The 16,362-nt window shown below is 39.6% G+C and overlaps 2 protein-coding genes across 4 annotated transcripts; both read right to left on the bottom strand.

Moving 5' to 3' along the window:
* Nucleotides 1-6,226: 6,226 nt before the first annotated feature.
* On the bottom strand, nt 6,227-14,150 carry LOC133515077 (protein SCO1 homolog, mitochondrial). 2 transcript variants are annotated; one of them, XM_061847335.1, is made up of 7 exons: nt 13,582-13,798; nt 13,365-13,484; nt 13,141-13,231; nt 12,808-13,005; nt 12,185-12,277; nt 10,189-10,304; nt 6,227-7,892 (listed from the first exon to the last, which is right to left on the bottom strand). In XM_061847335.1, exons 2-7 carry the CDS (start codon nt 13,482-13,484, stop codon nt 7,758-7,760), a joined length of 753 nt encoding a protein of 250 aa, XP_061703319.1. In that variant the 5' UTR covers nt 13,582-13,798; the 3' UTR covers nt 6,227-7,757. The 2 variants fall into 2 exon arrangements, with proteins under 2 accessions (XP_061703319.1, XP_061703318.1); XM_061847334.1 differs by lacking the exon at nt 13,582-13,798 and adding an exon at nt 13,832-14,150 and having other exon boundaries at nt 6,235-7,892.
* A 92-nt stretch (nt 14,151-14,242) lies between these two features.
* tmem220 (transmembrane protein 220) lies at nt 14,243-16,292 on the bottom strand. Of its 2 annotated transcripts, none has more exons than XM_061845897.1 (6): nt 15,840-16,292; nt 15,743-15,772; nt 15,591-15,651; nt 15,115-15,257; nt 14,808-14,867; nt 14,243-14,720 (listed from the first exon to the last, which is right to left on the bottom strand). In XM_061845897.1, the coding sequence occupies exons 1-6, from the start codon at nt 16,077-16,079 to the stop codon at nt 14,634-14,636; spliced, it is 621 nt and encodes a 206-aa protein (XP_061701881.1). In that variant the 5' UTR covers nt 16,080-16,292; the 3' UTR covers nt 14,243-14,633. The 2 variants fall into 2 exon arrangements, with proteins under 2 accessions (XP_061701881.1, XP_061701880.1); XM_061845896.1 differs by having other exon boundaries at nt 15,115-15,238; nt 15,840-16,249.
* Between the last annotated feature and the right edge of the window lie 70 nt (nt 16,293-16,362).

Genomic DNA, 16,362 nt, shown 5'->3' on the forward strand with positions numbered 1-16,362 from the left:
CTGCTTCTGCTATATTTGGATCTCAACTATGTGCATTTTCTCTATGTTTAGCTGGTGAGTGTCACTTTTAAATACTTTAACCCTCTGCACCCCCCATTAAATAGAAATGAATACACCAGGCTCCCCATCTTACAGGCCTCATTTGGGAGGATCACGAGAGATTAGAGCGTCGTTCTGGGCGTCATTGTAAAGACCAGACGGGCCGAGGGATGGCAGTTATGCTCATGGCGTTGGCTTCTGATCGGCTTAAGCAACCCAAAGACGACTGTCTGACCATGTTCATGTCGCGTGCGTGTCATATCAAACACACACACAACCAATTATTGACTGGTCAATCCCTGAGAAGCCATAAAGATTATAAATATTATATTATTATAAATTTGCTATTATTAGTAGTCAAGTGGTGCCTTGATTTATGAGTTTAAAATTGTTCTGTGCCCAGAGTTGTAATTCAATTTACATGTTTACTTGCTTCATTTCGACAAAATTAGTGCTTTGGTGGATTCTTGTTCCATCTTGGTGTCAAGGAACTATCTCGAAGTGAGATGAGGAGCTTCATTAAGACAAACTTAGTGCTTTGCTGCCATCGTGTAGCATCATGGATCCAACAAACTATATTGACGTAAATTGAGGTGTTTAATTTAGACAAATGCAGTGCTTTTCCCTCGTGGCACGTACAGACAACTATAAACTTGACTTTTGCTATTATATAGCAGTAGAAGGGTCTGTATAAAAAATCATTTATTGTGATTGTGGAGTAACGAATGAGTGCATGACAGGATGCTATATTACATGTTAGATCACATGACATGGGATACAGTAATTGTTAAAAGAATTGATGTTAGATGAAACAATGTTTTGTCACGTGATGTTTGCTAACATGATGTAAAATAATGTGAGATGACGTTAGATGACATGGAAAACGTTGTTAAATGACCTTAATGACGTGTAAAATGCCGAAATAAAATGTCATAATTTCAAATGTTATGATGTCCAGTGACGTTAGATGACGTGATGTTGAATGAAAACGTGTTAGGTGACATGTTGTTACATGACAGATGTGAAATGAAATGTTAGATGAAGTTAGATGGCATAATGTTGATGACTTGAAGTTAGATCTGTCCCAATGTTGTCATAGCTTCAGATATTAGGTGAAATGATGTAATGTTCTGTGATATGATGTTTGATGACATTAAATTACATAATGCCAGATTGATGACAGAGTTAGCTGTCGTGAATTTCAATAGCATGATGTTGGATGACAAGGTACAGTGGAAAAAAATGCATCATTTCAAGATGTCAGGTGACATGATGTTAGAGCTGTTAAATAGCAATGTTGGATGATATGATGTTAAGGGACACGATGTGTACTGAGTGTTGTCACAGCCTTAAGTGGTTGTCATTCAACTGGATGCTCAGGTCACTTGATGGTCTGGTGACAGCAGCAATGATTGTCTCTCTCGGGTCAGACCAGCCTTTACATTTTCATGATCCTGAAGTTGCTTTTTTTTCCCCACAGTCGAGGAAGGTCAGGTTTTTTAGACCCCTCAGCTTCTCCCTCCTTATCAGAAAGAAAAGCACATAACAACAGAAGCAAACATTCCTGAGTGATAGGTGGCAGTTAAGTTTTTGGGATCTGGGAGGAAACCAGAGTGCTTGGAGAAAACCCACACACGCACGGGGAGACCATGCAAACTCCACATAGGCAGGGTCGGGATTTGAACCCCAGTCCTCAGAACTGTGAGGTAGACGCTCTACAGCTGCTCCACCATGCCATTGTATGGTAAATATGAAATACTGTATAGGCAACAGGTATATTAAAGTTCCTTATTAAGAGGCACCCTTTTTAAAATCCTGGTTTGTACCGACAAATTTTACATTTATCCCCATGAAAAGTCTCCAACCTTGAAAATTTCCAGAATTTCAAAAACCTACTAAAAGGTCATCAGAAAAAAATAAGTACTGTACTCGAGTAGATTGCAGTTAAGTTGATGAACTAGCTGTATTTTGTTGGTTATTTGGCTTGCAGTACAAGGCAAAAATGCATTAAAAACAGACTAATCGATGGTTTGGAACTAAAAAAAAATCTGTTGAAATCGAGTTTATTCAGGATTATGCAAAAATATTTTAAAGTGTACTATTAATGCTAAATATTGAGCTCCTTGTTAAGAGCCAGCCTTAGATATAAAATCCTGGTTAATTCCCACAATTTCCTATTTGTATGAACTAAATTTCACAACAACAAAAATAAAATGGAAAAATTCACTCCAAAGCTAAAAGAAGAATACTGTATATACATGAAAAACAGATTTTGATCTAGTACCAAAGTACTGTATTTGTACTTGGTTACTTCCCTCTACTACTCTAAGTGGGTAACACCCCGAGTCCTCTGCTCCAACATTTCAAGCGACTTTGACACAGAGTCCCTGGCAGACAGTGGGAAGGACTTTTTGAAATGCGGCGATTAGTTCAGAAGTCGACGTGCTACATGTCAGGTCGTGGCCCAAAAGGAGAATGTTTGCATTACTAATCTGTTTTCTAAAGGAGGAACGCAGCAGCTGCGCAACCAGTCGGGTTATTTTAATACCTCAGCGCTGAAATGCTAATCGGGATTGGAAACTTTTTATTCCTCACCCAGCTGAATTGCTGGCTGAATAAAGACATCACATTCACTTTTCAGACTTTTCAAAGCAAGCAATGTCAATTTGCCTTCAACGCTACATTTTTGTGCAGCTAAATGTTTTACAAATAGACTACTGTATTACTTTGAAAAAAAAAAAAAACACACATGCCAAAAAAATTCAAGTGTCTTTAACAAACTAATCCCTCAACTAGCTTAAAACCAGTATTAAAAAGTAATAGGTTTCTGTCTGACATGAAATAATTACAGTGAAGAAAATAAGTATTTGAACACCCTGCTACTGTAAGCTTCAATGGCTCGAGAAATATAATATACAGTAGTACCTTAACTTAAAAGTTTCATGTGTAAGTAACCAAGCTTGCAGCTCAATTTTGTTGATCAAATAAATTTTCCTCATTAAAATTAATTTCTTCAGAAAACCCCCACATTCTTGCAGTCTGGCATTCAAATTCTCCTATTCGTGTATTGTTTTTGGAAGATAATTCTGTTATTCAGTGGTTTTGTGCTTAAGCCAAAGCAAAAAATGGAAAGGCTTTGTTTCTATCTTAGTGCTAAGAAATATGTTGAAGGCGTGACCAAACATGGAGAATGGTGCAATAACTAAACACAACTACATGCTACTGACATGATGGTTTGTAATCAAATATCAAATATGGGATATTGTTGTCTTTGGAGGCTTTTTGAAGATATTTTGTGTAAGATGACAGAGACTAGACATTTGAAAACGCTCACTGACCCTTTTTTTCCCCAGGTTCCTGCAATACGGTTCTGCCATTTCCTCAAGCCAGAGGCAAATGCTGCGACCTGTTTGATGGTAGTATCTGGAAATTGGTTACTGGATGTCCAAGCTGCCACTGGCTGACATCAAAATGCTTGAAGATTGTCGCCAGGTGACTCCCTCCTAGCCAGGAGTCTTCATCTATTCGTAGAGTTGTTTGTTGAGAAGCTTGCCAAGAGCATCCAGCATGCCACATATGCAAAGAAAGGTTTTGGACAATGTACTCAAGGAATTTTTATTTCTGGAAGACAAGTTATATTAAATATGCTTTGTAGTTTTACCAGTTTCACCATTTACACTGCGTCGTTCTCAAGCTAGTTAGCAACCTACTCCCTCAGCTAGTAGGCCGGATTCCATCCTGATGGCCCTGGCAGACGTCTCTCTACATCTGCCATGCTGGTTGATGCATCTGGTAGATCCTGGTCCATGTTCTCCCCTTTATCTGTCGTGGCCTCCTCCCACATTCAGTGTTAAGACTCTTGCTGGCCTCGATCAGGGTAATGTGCTTCACACACCTCTTCAGCTCCTCCGGCTGGGTCAACGGATGCTGCCTACTGCGGACCTCATCGCCTTGATGAAGGGCAAATGGTGAGAGGAAGAAGGATGACCTGAAGATGTCATCCGACCTGAATGTGTTTGAGTCCTCCCAAAAAAGTCAAGGGTCTGCCACTTGGCTAGCAATCCTAACCTAGTTATGATACCATCACATCACACAAGAAACCTGTTACCTCGGTGCTTGAGAGTTCAAAGCCAAACAGATTGGTCTTGTGAATGCTGTTCTCGCACATCAAAACATATTGTGCATCACCAACAGAGGGGATGTGTTTGTCTGTTTGTTGCACGCAAATTAGCTCAGTTTTTTTCGTCATGTTTGTTAGGCACAGCAAGAGGAACTTCTGCCAAATGTCAGAGTTGTCTATGGAGCACAAGTGTCACTGCTTTCAGCAAGTGTACAACGAGGTCTTTTCCAGCAAGTGCTACAGCTACAAGCTTTTACGTATTCCAGGAGGACGCTTCAGAGTAGTGGCCAAGTGCTTCAATTTGAACACAATGGACAGCATGGCTATCAAGCGCCTAAAAATATGCAACGTGAACAACTTCCACCAGGAGGAGCAGGTGCTCCAGAAGATTTGCTTCCTGGAAAGCAAAGCAAAGCAAATGTATTTGTATAGCACATTTTATACAGGGGGTAACTCAATGTGCTTTACATGATTAAAAGTATTTGAAAACAAAGACATAAAAACTTTTAAATGGGATAAAAACAATAAAAAAATGACAACAAAATATGTACAATATATTAAAATAAAAGAAAAAAAGGGGGAGTACAGTTAAAATCACATACAGTGCAAGAAATGCGATTAAAAAGTTTAAATACTCTAAAAAGCATCAGCAAAAAAGAAGACTTTTTAACCTGACTTTAAAAATATTCGCACTTGGGGCTGACCTCACCTCTGTTGGCAACTTATTCCATTTGTGTGCAGCATAACAACTACATGCTGCTTCACCATGTGTGCTTTGGACTCTGCGCTCCACTATTTGACCTGAGTCAGTCGATCGCAGAGCTCTACTGGGTTTATATTCTGCAAGCATTTATTTCATGTATTTATGAGCTTGGTTAATTTATTGCATTTAGTTCTTTATTTATTTCTTATCTTTATTTATAAATCACTAAACATTTAGTGATTTAAAGATCATTAGCAGAACTTTAAAATCTATTCTAAAGCTGGCTGGAAGTCACTGCAAGGACTTTAGGATTGGAGTTAAATGCTCTGACCGCTTTGTTCTGGTCAGAACGCGAGCTGCAGCATTCTGTATGAACTGCAGCTGTTCGATACTCTTTTTGGGGAGTCCAGTCAGAAGACCAGTAGTCAAGTCTACGTGATTTAAAAGCATAGATGAGCACAGGAATACCTTGGTGAGGTTCATTGAACAGTTCATTTTCCAGAACATCCTGTGTCTGGTTTTTGAGATGCTGGACAAGACCCTGAAGGACTTGATGACTAATACATGACACAACTCCTGATGGCATTTGAGGCCCTGCAAGCATTAAGAGTTACTCACACAGACTTAAAACCAGATAATGTCATGCTCATAGACCAAAAGAAGCTGGCCTTTCGAGTCAAGTGGCTCGATTTCGGCTTGACGCGACCAATCTCATCAGTACAAGTGGTGGTGACTCTCCAGGCTGAGGCCTACCGAGACCCTGGGCCTTCCTCTGTCCGAGCGTGGATACTGGAAGAAAAGCCACGCCCAGACAAGGTCTCAACCATCTTTTTGTGACCATGACTCAGCTGACATAACTCCCCGTACATAGACAACTCTTGCGAGCATGCCCATTGCGCCTGTCGATGACTACATCACCGCCAGAGACAGCGATGAAGGTTACGGTGATGAGGAAGGTATGGAGGAACTCTATGAAGATTAACCTTGCAAGGCCATGGATGGTGACGAGGCGCACGAATGAGCAGATGCTCAGATTGCTGGAAAAGTCTTAGGAGAGGTAGGGAGTCATGGACTTTGATGATGAACCTGGATGGTTGGATGAGGATGATCTTGAAAATGAACAAAGCCTTAAAGACTGGTGGTGATGTGGTAGTTCCTGATTTAGAAGCAAACATTTGTGAGGTGGTGAAAACTAGTGGTGAAGAACCTCAATAATAACTTTGATGAAGTGGCCAACATTGATGGTGAAGAAGAACCAGGTGGGGTAGTGGACCTCTATAGTGTGGATGTGGTTTGTGAAATTTTGGGCCCCAATGTTGAAGAACACCCTGGTGGATTAGTGGACCTCTGCAGTGTGAATAACCTTGGTGGGATTTGGGGCCTCAATGGTGAAGAAGAGCCTGGTGGGGTGACCAAACCAGATGATGCAGAAGTAGATGACAATGAATTAGCAAATGATAATGATGGAGACATCTGTGAATGTTTGAGAGAGAGGAGAGAAGCTTCATTTCTTGAATGATTTATTTTCATGAAACTTCGTTATTATAGCTCAAAAATGAGTCCCTTTGATCCAACTGATCGCTGGATTTAGACAGAAAAAAAAAAAACTACTAAATTAGTATACAAAGGTACACTACCGAGATTTCCAAGTGTCCCAACTTTAAAAGAAAAAAATACAGAACAGTCTTTTGGTTGAATTTTTTTGCTTATTAGCAAGTTAGGTACAACACCACTAATAAATTACTACATTACTGAAATGCCCTGGCGTGTGGGTAAGGAGAGCCAATGCAGTTTTAAGTGTAGTGAATCAAATATCTATCCATCCATCAATGATCTGGGCTGCTTATCCTCACAAGGCTTACACGAGCGCTGGAGCATATGCCAGCCATCTTTGGACACAAGGCGGGGTATACCCTTAACTGGTCACCAGCCAATCACAGGGCACATAGAAACAAACAACCGTCACACTCACGATCACATCAGAGGGCAATTTAGAGTCTCCAATTAATGCGCGTTTTTGGGATGTGGGAGGAAACGGGAATGCCTGGAGAAAATCCTCACAAGCACAGGGAGAACATCAAAATTCCACACAGGTGGCACCAAGAACCCAACCTGATCAAATTGTTCTCATTTTCCCTCTGAAACCAGCAATCAAGTTACACAGTTTACAAGGTATTATTACAGCTTCAGAGGAAGAAATATGCCAACACAATGGACGAAAGCGAAACAATGATTAAAGCAAAAGACGCATGCTTACCTCTCTCTTAACCCAACACAGGAGAAAAGGGTCTTAAAACAAAAACAGCTTCTCCCTCCTACCAACAAACAATGAAATGCACAGGTATGAAACCATTGGCCGGGCAGGTTGGAAATGGAAGAACAAGAACCCTGCAGTACTGCAACCATCTGCTGATTAAAAAGACCTTCAGCCAATCACGTGATGGCCAATCAGTAATGCAGCCAATCAGCATGTCCCAACTCTTCACAATAAGGCCACACACACACACACACACACACACACACACACACACACACACTTCTGTAACCACTTCCACACCAAAGGGTAACAACAACACAAAACAACCAAGCATGTTCGTAGCACATCTCATAACTCAAAAAACTCATTAATAAATGTACCACTGTGTTAAAAAAAACAACAGCGTTCTCCCTTAGAAAGTCTGGTTGAATAAAATCTCACAAAGAACATTCTGTCAGACATACGTAAGGCTTCAAAATCAATAGGGTCTTAACAGGAAGTTGGACAAGAGCCAAGTATTTGACAAGTATGGTAGGAATGTGATAAATACGTTTTAATTTTCAAAACAACAATCTTGCCACTTCTATTTGAATTTGTTTTGTTTGTTCAGGTGTTTGTTTCTCCTGTCTGGCATCCAATCATTTCTCTGGCTTGTACTTCCTCATGTGAGCCGCAATGGCGTTGGAGATCTCCACATTTCTTTTGTTCTGACCAAAGTAGTCAACAAAGTGTCCGTCGGGTCCAACCAGGTACATGATGATGGTATGGTCCACCTGACAAACACCATAAACACGACAAATATGACCTGGAGAACAGCTGATACGTAAGAACCCAGTTTTGGCCTATTAGTATGTAATTAAACTATGCTAGTACACTACTGTTCTACATTAGTAACACTGCTAGGGCAGGGTGATATGGGTATGTCATGCACTAGTATCTTACTATCAAATAAATGCTTGAAAGATCTAAGCATTTACTGTAATTAATATCTTTGATATCCACCGTAAGTTTCATGTACTACTTACTACACTCTTTGTCCTCATAGAAATACAATTAATCCAACTACTGAGGGTAAATACCCCACTAGTTGAGGTGCATCTCAATAAATTAAAATACTGCAGAAGAGTTTGTTTTATTACAACACTGCAATTACAAAAGTGAAAACTTAAATTCTTTCACAACAAGAAAATAATTTTCAGAAGGCCAATGCCAACCTTATTTCCATCTTAAAATCGTTTTGATTTTTATGTCACATACTAATTTCTTGAAGATCAGAAACGTTCACTCTGGAGTGACTATACATAAACAGTACATCAGTATTTGAACTGAACTATAGATGTACAGTTGAAGCCAGAATTTTACACACGCTGTGCAAAAAGACATTTCTTTTTTTTTGGGTCTTACTGTCTGAAGTCAAATCAGACTAAACGTCTCTAGTTTCACATCAGTCAGGATCACCAAAATTATGCAATTTTTTTAAAACACCACAATAATTAAAATTTTGTATTTTCTTCATGGTCCAACGTTTACATACATTTCCTGACCATTAATTACCATTTTCTTTGAACCGCATGTCTTGGGTCAAACGTTTTTGGTAACCTTCCATAAGCTTCTGACAGTACTCCGCTGGAGTCCGGGCCTATTCCTCCTGACAGAACTGGTACAACTGAGTCAGCTTTGTTGGTTGCCTTGCTCACACATGCTTTTTCAGATTTGCCCACAAATTTTCAATGGGATTTGGATCAGGACTTTGCAATGGGCACTCCAAAACATTGACTTTGTTGTCCTCAAATCACTTTGGAACTATTTTGCCAGTATGCTTAGAGTCATTGTCCATTTGGAAGACCTATTTGCGCCCAGGTTTTAGCTTCCTTGCTGATGTCTTGAGATGTTGCTTTAATAGCTCCATGTAATGTTCTTTCTTCATGATGGCATCTATTTTATGAAGAGCTCAAGTTCCTGTTGCAGCAAAGCCACACCACAACATGATGCTGCCACTTCCACGCTTCATACTTGGTATGGTGTTCTCAGATCTACAGGCTTCCCCTTTTTTCCTCTCGATGTAATGTCAGTCATGATGGCCAAACAACTGCACATCAGTTTCATCAGACCACAGGATAGGTCTCCAGAAGTCAAATCATTGTCTTTTGTCTTTTTGCAAACCGTAACCTATCTTTTTTACGTTTCTTTAGGAGTAATGGCTTCATTCTTGGTGAGTGGCCCTTCAGCCCATGTTGAAACGGGACTCGTATTGCTGTGGATAATGACACTTTCTTACCAGCTTCATCCAGCATCTTCACAAGGTCTTTAGTTTTTGTTCTGGGGTTGATTAATACATTTCGGACCAAAACACATTAATCTCTAGGACACAGAGCAAATCTCCTTCTTGAGCAGATGTCTGGACATTCCCATGACATTTATACAGGCGTATAATTGTTTGAACAGATGAACGTGGGACATTCACGCATCTAAAAAATGCACCCAAAGATGATCCAGACTTGTGGAGCTCCACGATTTTTTTCACTGATTTCGTGGCCAATTTTGATTTTCCCATGTTCAAACAAGGAAGCAGAATATTTGAGGTGTGGCTTTAAATACATCCCAATGTGTGCCATCCATTAACTCGTATCTTGGCAGTTAACCTATCAGGAGCTTCAAAAGCCATGACCTCATCATCTGGGCTTCCCCGTGTTTGTTAAAGAAAACAGTATACCAGTAAAATTCTCGAAGAAATTCTCTCTGTTATTATTGTGGCATTTAGTTCAATTAAATAATTTTGGTGATCCTGAATGACCTGAAATGAGAGGTTTAGTCTGATTTGACTTTAGAGAGTGAGAAAGAAAATTAAATGTGTGTTTGTACAGTGTATGTAAACTTCTGGCTTCAATTGTATATAAATGTCGTATACATACATACAGTATATACTGTGTGTGTGTGTATATATATATATATATATATATATATATATAGTTTTCTTATCCCAATTTATTAAAATGCAGTGTCGTGGACCTTAGGATGGTATGGAATAAATGTTTAAACAGCTTTCCATGATTGTTTGAGCTGACTCACAATGTAGTCATTGTCATCGTCTTTGGGTCCTTGACTGTAGTAAACTCTGTAAGCTCTAGACACTTGCTCTACTTGAGCTGCCGTTCCTGTCAGGCCAATCAGCTTTGGAGAGAACTCTGGAAAAACACAGGGAGGGAAAAAAAAAACGATGAAAACCTGAAAAGCCTCGTCCTGCAAAGATTCAGCAAAATCAGTGAATTGTAGGCACACTAGTAAAGATAACTGATCAGTTTTATTCAACTTTATCTGCATGTGTCTTCCGAACAGGGATATCGGTGTGATGTGATAATTGGTTTAAACCAGGGACTGAACAATACGACTTTTTTGAGGTTGAATCAAATATTGCATAATAAAATTAATTGGCCAATTACTTGAAAAATATTCAGTATTTAATGAACACAAATGTTGTTGTTTTTTTAATACGTGTCAAGCAGAGGTGTCAAACTCCTATTTATGGTGGACCAAAATTTTAAAATGGGACGTCATGGGCCAAACTCAATGTTTGATGACAAATCACTGCAATCTGCTTGTTTCCCTGATCTGAAGAAATGTCGTTTATCATATGACAAACTTAAGTTTTGCTTTAACACTGAATATGGAATAAACCTTATAATTATAAACATTTATGGCACAGTGAAACAAATGGAAAGCATTGGCCTCACAGTTCTGAGGTCCCAGATACAATCCCAAACCCGCCTGTGTGGAGTTTGCATGTACCCCCCGTGCCTGCGGGGGTTTTCTCCGGGCACGCTGGTTTCCTCCCACATCCCAAAAACATGCAACATTAATTGGACACTCTAAATTGCCCCTAGGTGTGATTGTCTGTGCGACTGTTGTCTGTCTCCATGTGCCCTTCGATTGGCTGGCAACCAGTTCAGTGTGTAGCCCGCCTCCTGCCCGTTGACAGCTCGGATAGACTCCCTTGTGAGGATAAGCGGCTAAGAAAATAGATGGATTATAAACATGATAAATCAAATTTGCGGTAAAGGACTGGTATTTGTTTGTTTTGTATTTAAATAAATATTAATTATTTTTCTATCTTCTATCTATTTCCAACTACCTTTGTTTTTCATGTTAATGTTTTTTCCAAAGGTCAGTCACAAAACAACCCACCACAAAATAAGAATGTTCTTCAATAAAAATACACACTCCAAACTATTTAGAGTCCCTGCCTAGGAGTTGATAAATGGCATTGAAAATACAAAACAATGGACTTATGTTACAGTTTTCATTATAGCCATGTTCCTCCCCACACGACAAACATATCTATATTTTTCTTGAGTGAAAAGATAATGTGCCTCCCACCAGTCTTAGACATTCACTGTTTTCCATCTTTTGTTTGGCTATTTTTTGGGAAGGGAAAATGTTAATTTGCCTGAGGAGACTGGTAGCAAAGTTGCTAACTATTGCATCACAAAGGGAAGGGGCGCTCGGCAGTCTCAACTGATGGCCCAGCACACTTGTAAAGCATTCTGGGATTTGGAGTAGTAAGCAAACCAAAGCAAATGAATTTCTACAGCGCATTACATACACAATGTGTAACATAATCAAAAGCATTCAAAAACAAACAAACATTTCAAAATAAAAGTACAATTAAAACAGCTCACAGTGGAAGAAATATCACTGAAAAGTAAAATATTCACACTTGGAGCTGATGTCACCTCAACTTTCTCCATTTGTGCACAGCATAATAGCTAAATGCTTCTTTACCATCTTTGCTTTGGACTCTGCGCTCTACTTTTTGAACCTTGTCTGTCGATCTCAGTCAGACTTGGGGGTTGGGTTTGTATTCCAGAAGCATTTATTTCATGTATTCATAACAAACCATTTAGTAATTTATAGACCAGTAGCAGAACTTAAAAATCTTTAAAAATTAGAGCAGCTCCTTTCTAAATCAAAGTAGCACTGTCGAAATCTTTTAACGAGGAGCATGTCACTTTCTCTTCGCTTCAGTTCAATTTCTCTTTTGCAGGTAACATTTTTTGCAATTTTATACCTTTGACATATGCCGCCATGGCCTCTGGTGTGTCCCTGTCAGGGTCGATGGTGATGAGGATTGGTGTCAGCTTGGGTAGAGACTTGATTTTGTCTGGAAGACAAAATAAAATATCACAGGCTTGAATTGGAACCTCCTGCAAGAGCTCCAGAAACATGAGTACGTGCAGTGAACTTATGGCTTTATCATGTATAGTCGAGGATCCACTTTCATCCGTGTTTTACTATTTAATATTGATCCTTTTTGCTGTCTTTTTATCTGATTTGCATGATAATTTTAGTTTAAAAAAAAAAAACCTCAAAAATCTTCTTTTTCATTCTACTACATTTGGACTTTTCTACTTGGTATTTGGAAATAGTCGGACTTCTCATGATTATGTTAAAAAAAATAAATGCGCTTTGCTCTGATAGCTCATCACCGATTGGAACGCTCACCTTCCCTCATTTAAGTCTGGAAAACAGAATAGATCTGATTGGTCCATGTCATTGACATTCAATTTTGAAATTTAAACACAGCATGTATGTCACAGATTTTCCTTTATGATGGGTAGGTCTGGAATGTAACCCAAATGATAAACAGAGGTTTACTGTTTATTGCGTAGCTTATTTTAATTATTTATTTACCAATTTCGTCCACCACTTCAATCATCTTCTCCAGCTCGTCAGGGCAGATATCAGGACAATGTGTGAAGCCGAAGTAGATGAGCACCCACTGGCCCAGGAAGTCGTCGCTGCTCACAGACTTCTTGTTGTGGTCCACCAATGAGAATGGGCCACCCAGCGCCGGACGCCCCATTGACTTGTTACGTTCTTTCTCGATCACTGTGACCAGTCGGATTGTTACAGACACATTAGTGAAAGGCTTGAATGCTCTTTTTAATAATGTGGTACCTTGACTTAAGAGTTGAAATTGTTGCGTGACCAGATGTCACATAACAAGTGTACTTCATAGCTTACTTTCTTCTTTTTCACTCTTGAAGTATTTCATCCCGCCAAGCAGAGCTCCCCCTATGGCGAATGTTACCGCTAAAGATTTCCATGTGACAGGCTTTACAGGAAACAATCACAAGATTATTACATTTCTAAGTTACTATTTGAATGCATTTAAGCAAACCTAGTGATATTGCGAATATTGCGGGTCAGTGACTCAATTATTTGTTGCACCTCTGGACCTGACTCACCCCAGACTTCTTGGGTTTGTTCTGTGACGAAGACGGTGGAGGAACTGTGGAAAAGTGCTTGGACCCCTGCAGATGTTGACATCGTGTTGCTAAGCTGGACTGCCACTGCCTCACATTCATCTGTCAATCAAATCATTTCTGAGTGACCATGATGGATTATTTGACATTTATCTCTCAATCAAATGACTTTTTATATTATTTTTTAATGACATTTTACAATTTACGCAGCTGCTGGTTGTTTCCATACTACAGTAGTCAACCAATAAACAAGGACACGGAGGCATTCAATAATTAAAATTGTGTTAAATACAGAGGAAACACATCTCTTCAAGGTGCCGTATAATTGTTGAAGCATAATAACATGTATATTAATGTGTTAGTATCGCTCCGACAGCATTAACCAATAGAAAAAAATAGGTTTGGTGTTAAATTAGCACATTCTAAAGTGGGCTTTGGTTGTGACCAACCCGGCAGCAGACGTCTCCAACAGGCGGTGGTGACAGCGTGCACGTCGGTCCAATGTCTCTCCGTACGAGACGGTAAATAACTCTGACGTTTTGTAAAACTCTAGCATCACAGCCAAACCGCCTACAACCCAGACGGCGAAACAAAACACTTAGCGACATCTTTTTGGACAATAAGTTTAGAAAAATGTGACATAAGAGAAACCGGAACTCATCGTGTTCATGCTGCTCTCAGATCAGGTCATTGAAACGTAAAAGGCAAAGTATGGCTGAGAATACATGCAATTGTCACTGCTCTCAAATCAGCAGAAATTCAGACGGAAGTTGGGTCTTCTTCGTGTCAGTCATGGGTTTACGGTTTTTTACTGCCGACTAAAGGTTAAATAAATAACTACATTATTCATTGACGGAATATGAAGTCAAAAAAGTTTTAATCAACAAAGGAAACGTGTTTTTTTCAACAATCATACAATTTTTACATGACTCATCAGAAAAAAAATCTGAAAAATCAGCATAAGTAAGATTTTCTCTTATTAACTTTCATAATGCCCATCCTAAAAATAAAACCACTGGACACTTTGAGTACATCTACAAAGAATTTGTATTTTATTACTTCCCACCACTGATGCTATAGAATTAAAAAATGTTGACTTATACATAAATTATAACGGGACAAAAACAACAATCGTGCGTCATGAAATACTATAATCAGTCCATAATTTTCAGTCATACAAAAATCACAATGTCCTTTTGCTGTCATTAAAGTGCAGTTTTGCAGTGCGATGGCCAGTTGGCGCGCAGCTCCTCATGGATGTGGAAGTAAAACCAGCAGACAAATGGAAAGAGGGTGACGACAATGGCAGCTGACACTCTGAGTTTGCCCACCGCCGACCTGGAGATCAACAAAACGTAGAACCTAAGTCACTCAAACCTGATTTTATATAATGAATCAAAAATTGACATGTTGAGGTGACTGCACCTTCCAGAGTGACGACACAGCAGAAGCCACATGATTGTCAATACCACACCGCCAAACTCTCTTAAAAAAAACAAAAAAGACTTTTATTCAATAGAGGTCAGAGGTCACGCCATATGTCTTAAATATATCTAAGCTAATAGAAGTAACCTACCTAAAAATATATCTTTATCCCACTAAAAAAATCTAATTTCGAAATTTCCATGGATGTAATGACTATGAGTAGTAAAATCATATATGTAAAAAGTGTTTTTATATGGCCTAAATGTTAGACTCCTACTAATACTAAAATATTTTCACATTGCACTACCGGGCCTCCTCTTCTTGGAAGACGCCCGTCATGTTTTGTCCGTATAGCTTCCATCCGATGATCAGGAGCATCCCAGTGCACAGCATCATGTGAAGGTCGGCAACACGTCTCCATGGCAACATCTCTGAAAACAATTGCAACACCTGCAGTGCATACTCTTGTTGAGATGTGACATTTTATGACTGATCATTGATTTTTCACTGTATTTGTCCATCAGCACAATACTTTCCCTATTAAACTTGCTGACATTTTGGCTAATACTATGGACCCTGGATAAAAATACTGTGAATTCCATGCGTGAAACCAGCTTCGCTAACTCTTTGTGAGTAGTGCCTGTTAATGAATGAGATAAATTAACGTTGTAGTTCATCTTTTGTTTCTGAAGTCTAACCATGCATGAGGTTTCAAGCACGAGAGCCCCATTCAAAATGGCAGACAAGCTGACGTTTCACCGAGGCAGCAATGGGTTTGCGTACCTGTCACGTGAGGTTTGAAGCCAATGAGCGCACAGAGGACGGCAGGAACGCCATAACCGAACTACAAAGTAAACATTGAACAAAACACCATTATTACTCATTGCAGTCAACTTAAAGGTGATATATTAACGCTCTGTGTTTTTATTATTTACCATCCACAGGGCTCCGTCCGGGTCGTTGATCTGACCAAAGTTCAGAATGTTGTTGTTTTGACGTGAATAACTCTGTAGTGACTGTTTAAAAGCTCACCTGAACGTACGTCGCCAAGCCAAAGAATAAAGACATCATCCCATTGCACGCTCGCCAAACAACATGCATCGCAGTGGTCGCCGTATACGCGCTGACTTGAAGTGCCACGCTCGCCTCTGGCCGCCCACCCGGGACGGCAAGGCAACCCTTTTCAAGCGTCCCCACAGAGTCCCTCGTAGGGATCTGACTGTAATTTGCCGATCTAGTTGTTTCACTGCATTCCATATTCGTTTGTTTCATTGATCAATACCACCCAACTCTACTGGAGCCGAATTTGTGCAATAGTGGACTTTGCCCCAATAAAGTTAGTTTAAACAATTACGGGAATTACGCAATTCTAGATTTATACATAATCCTTGGGCGTTGAGATTCCTTTGTGAAGGTGGAATTAATGCACGGACAAAATAAGCGTAGAAGCCAACGTGAACGTTTTCTTTTTTTCAATAAATAAACCTGACATGTTAACTTTGCCAAAAGTGGAGCGAGTCTTGGGTTCAAAGTGCAGTTTATTTTTAGCCTCACT

This window comes from Syngnathoides biaculeatus, chromosome 16 (genome assembly GCF_019802595.1).
Source record: "Syngnathoides biaculeatus isolate LvHL_M chromosome 16, ASM1980259v1, whole genome shotgun sequence".
Taxonomy (NCBI): Eukaryota; Metazoa; Chordata; class Actinopteri; order Syngnathiformes; family Syngnathidae; genus Syngnathoides; species Syngnathoides biaculeatus.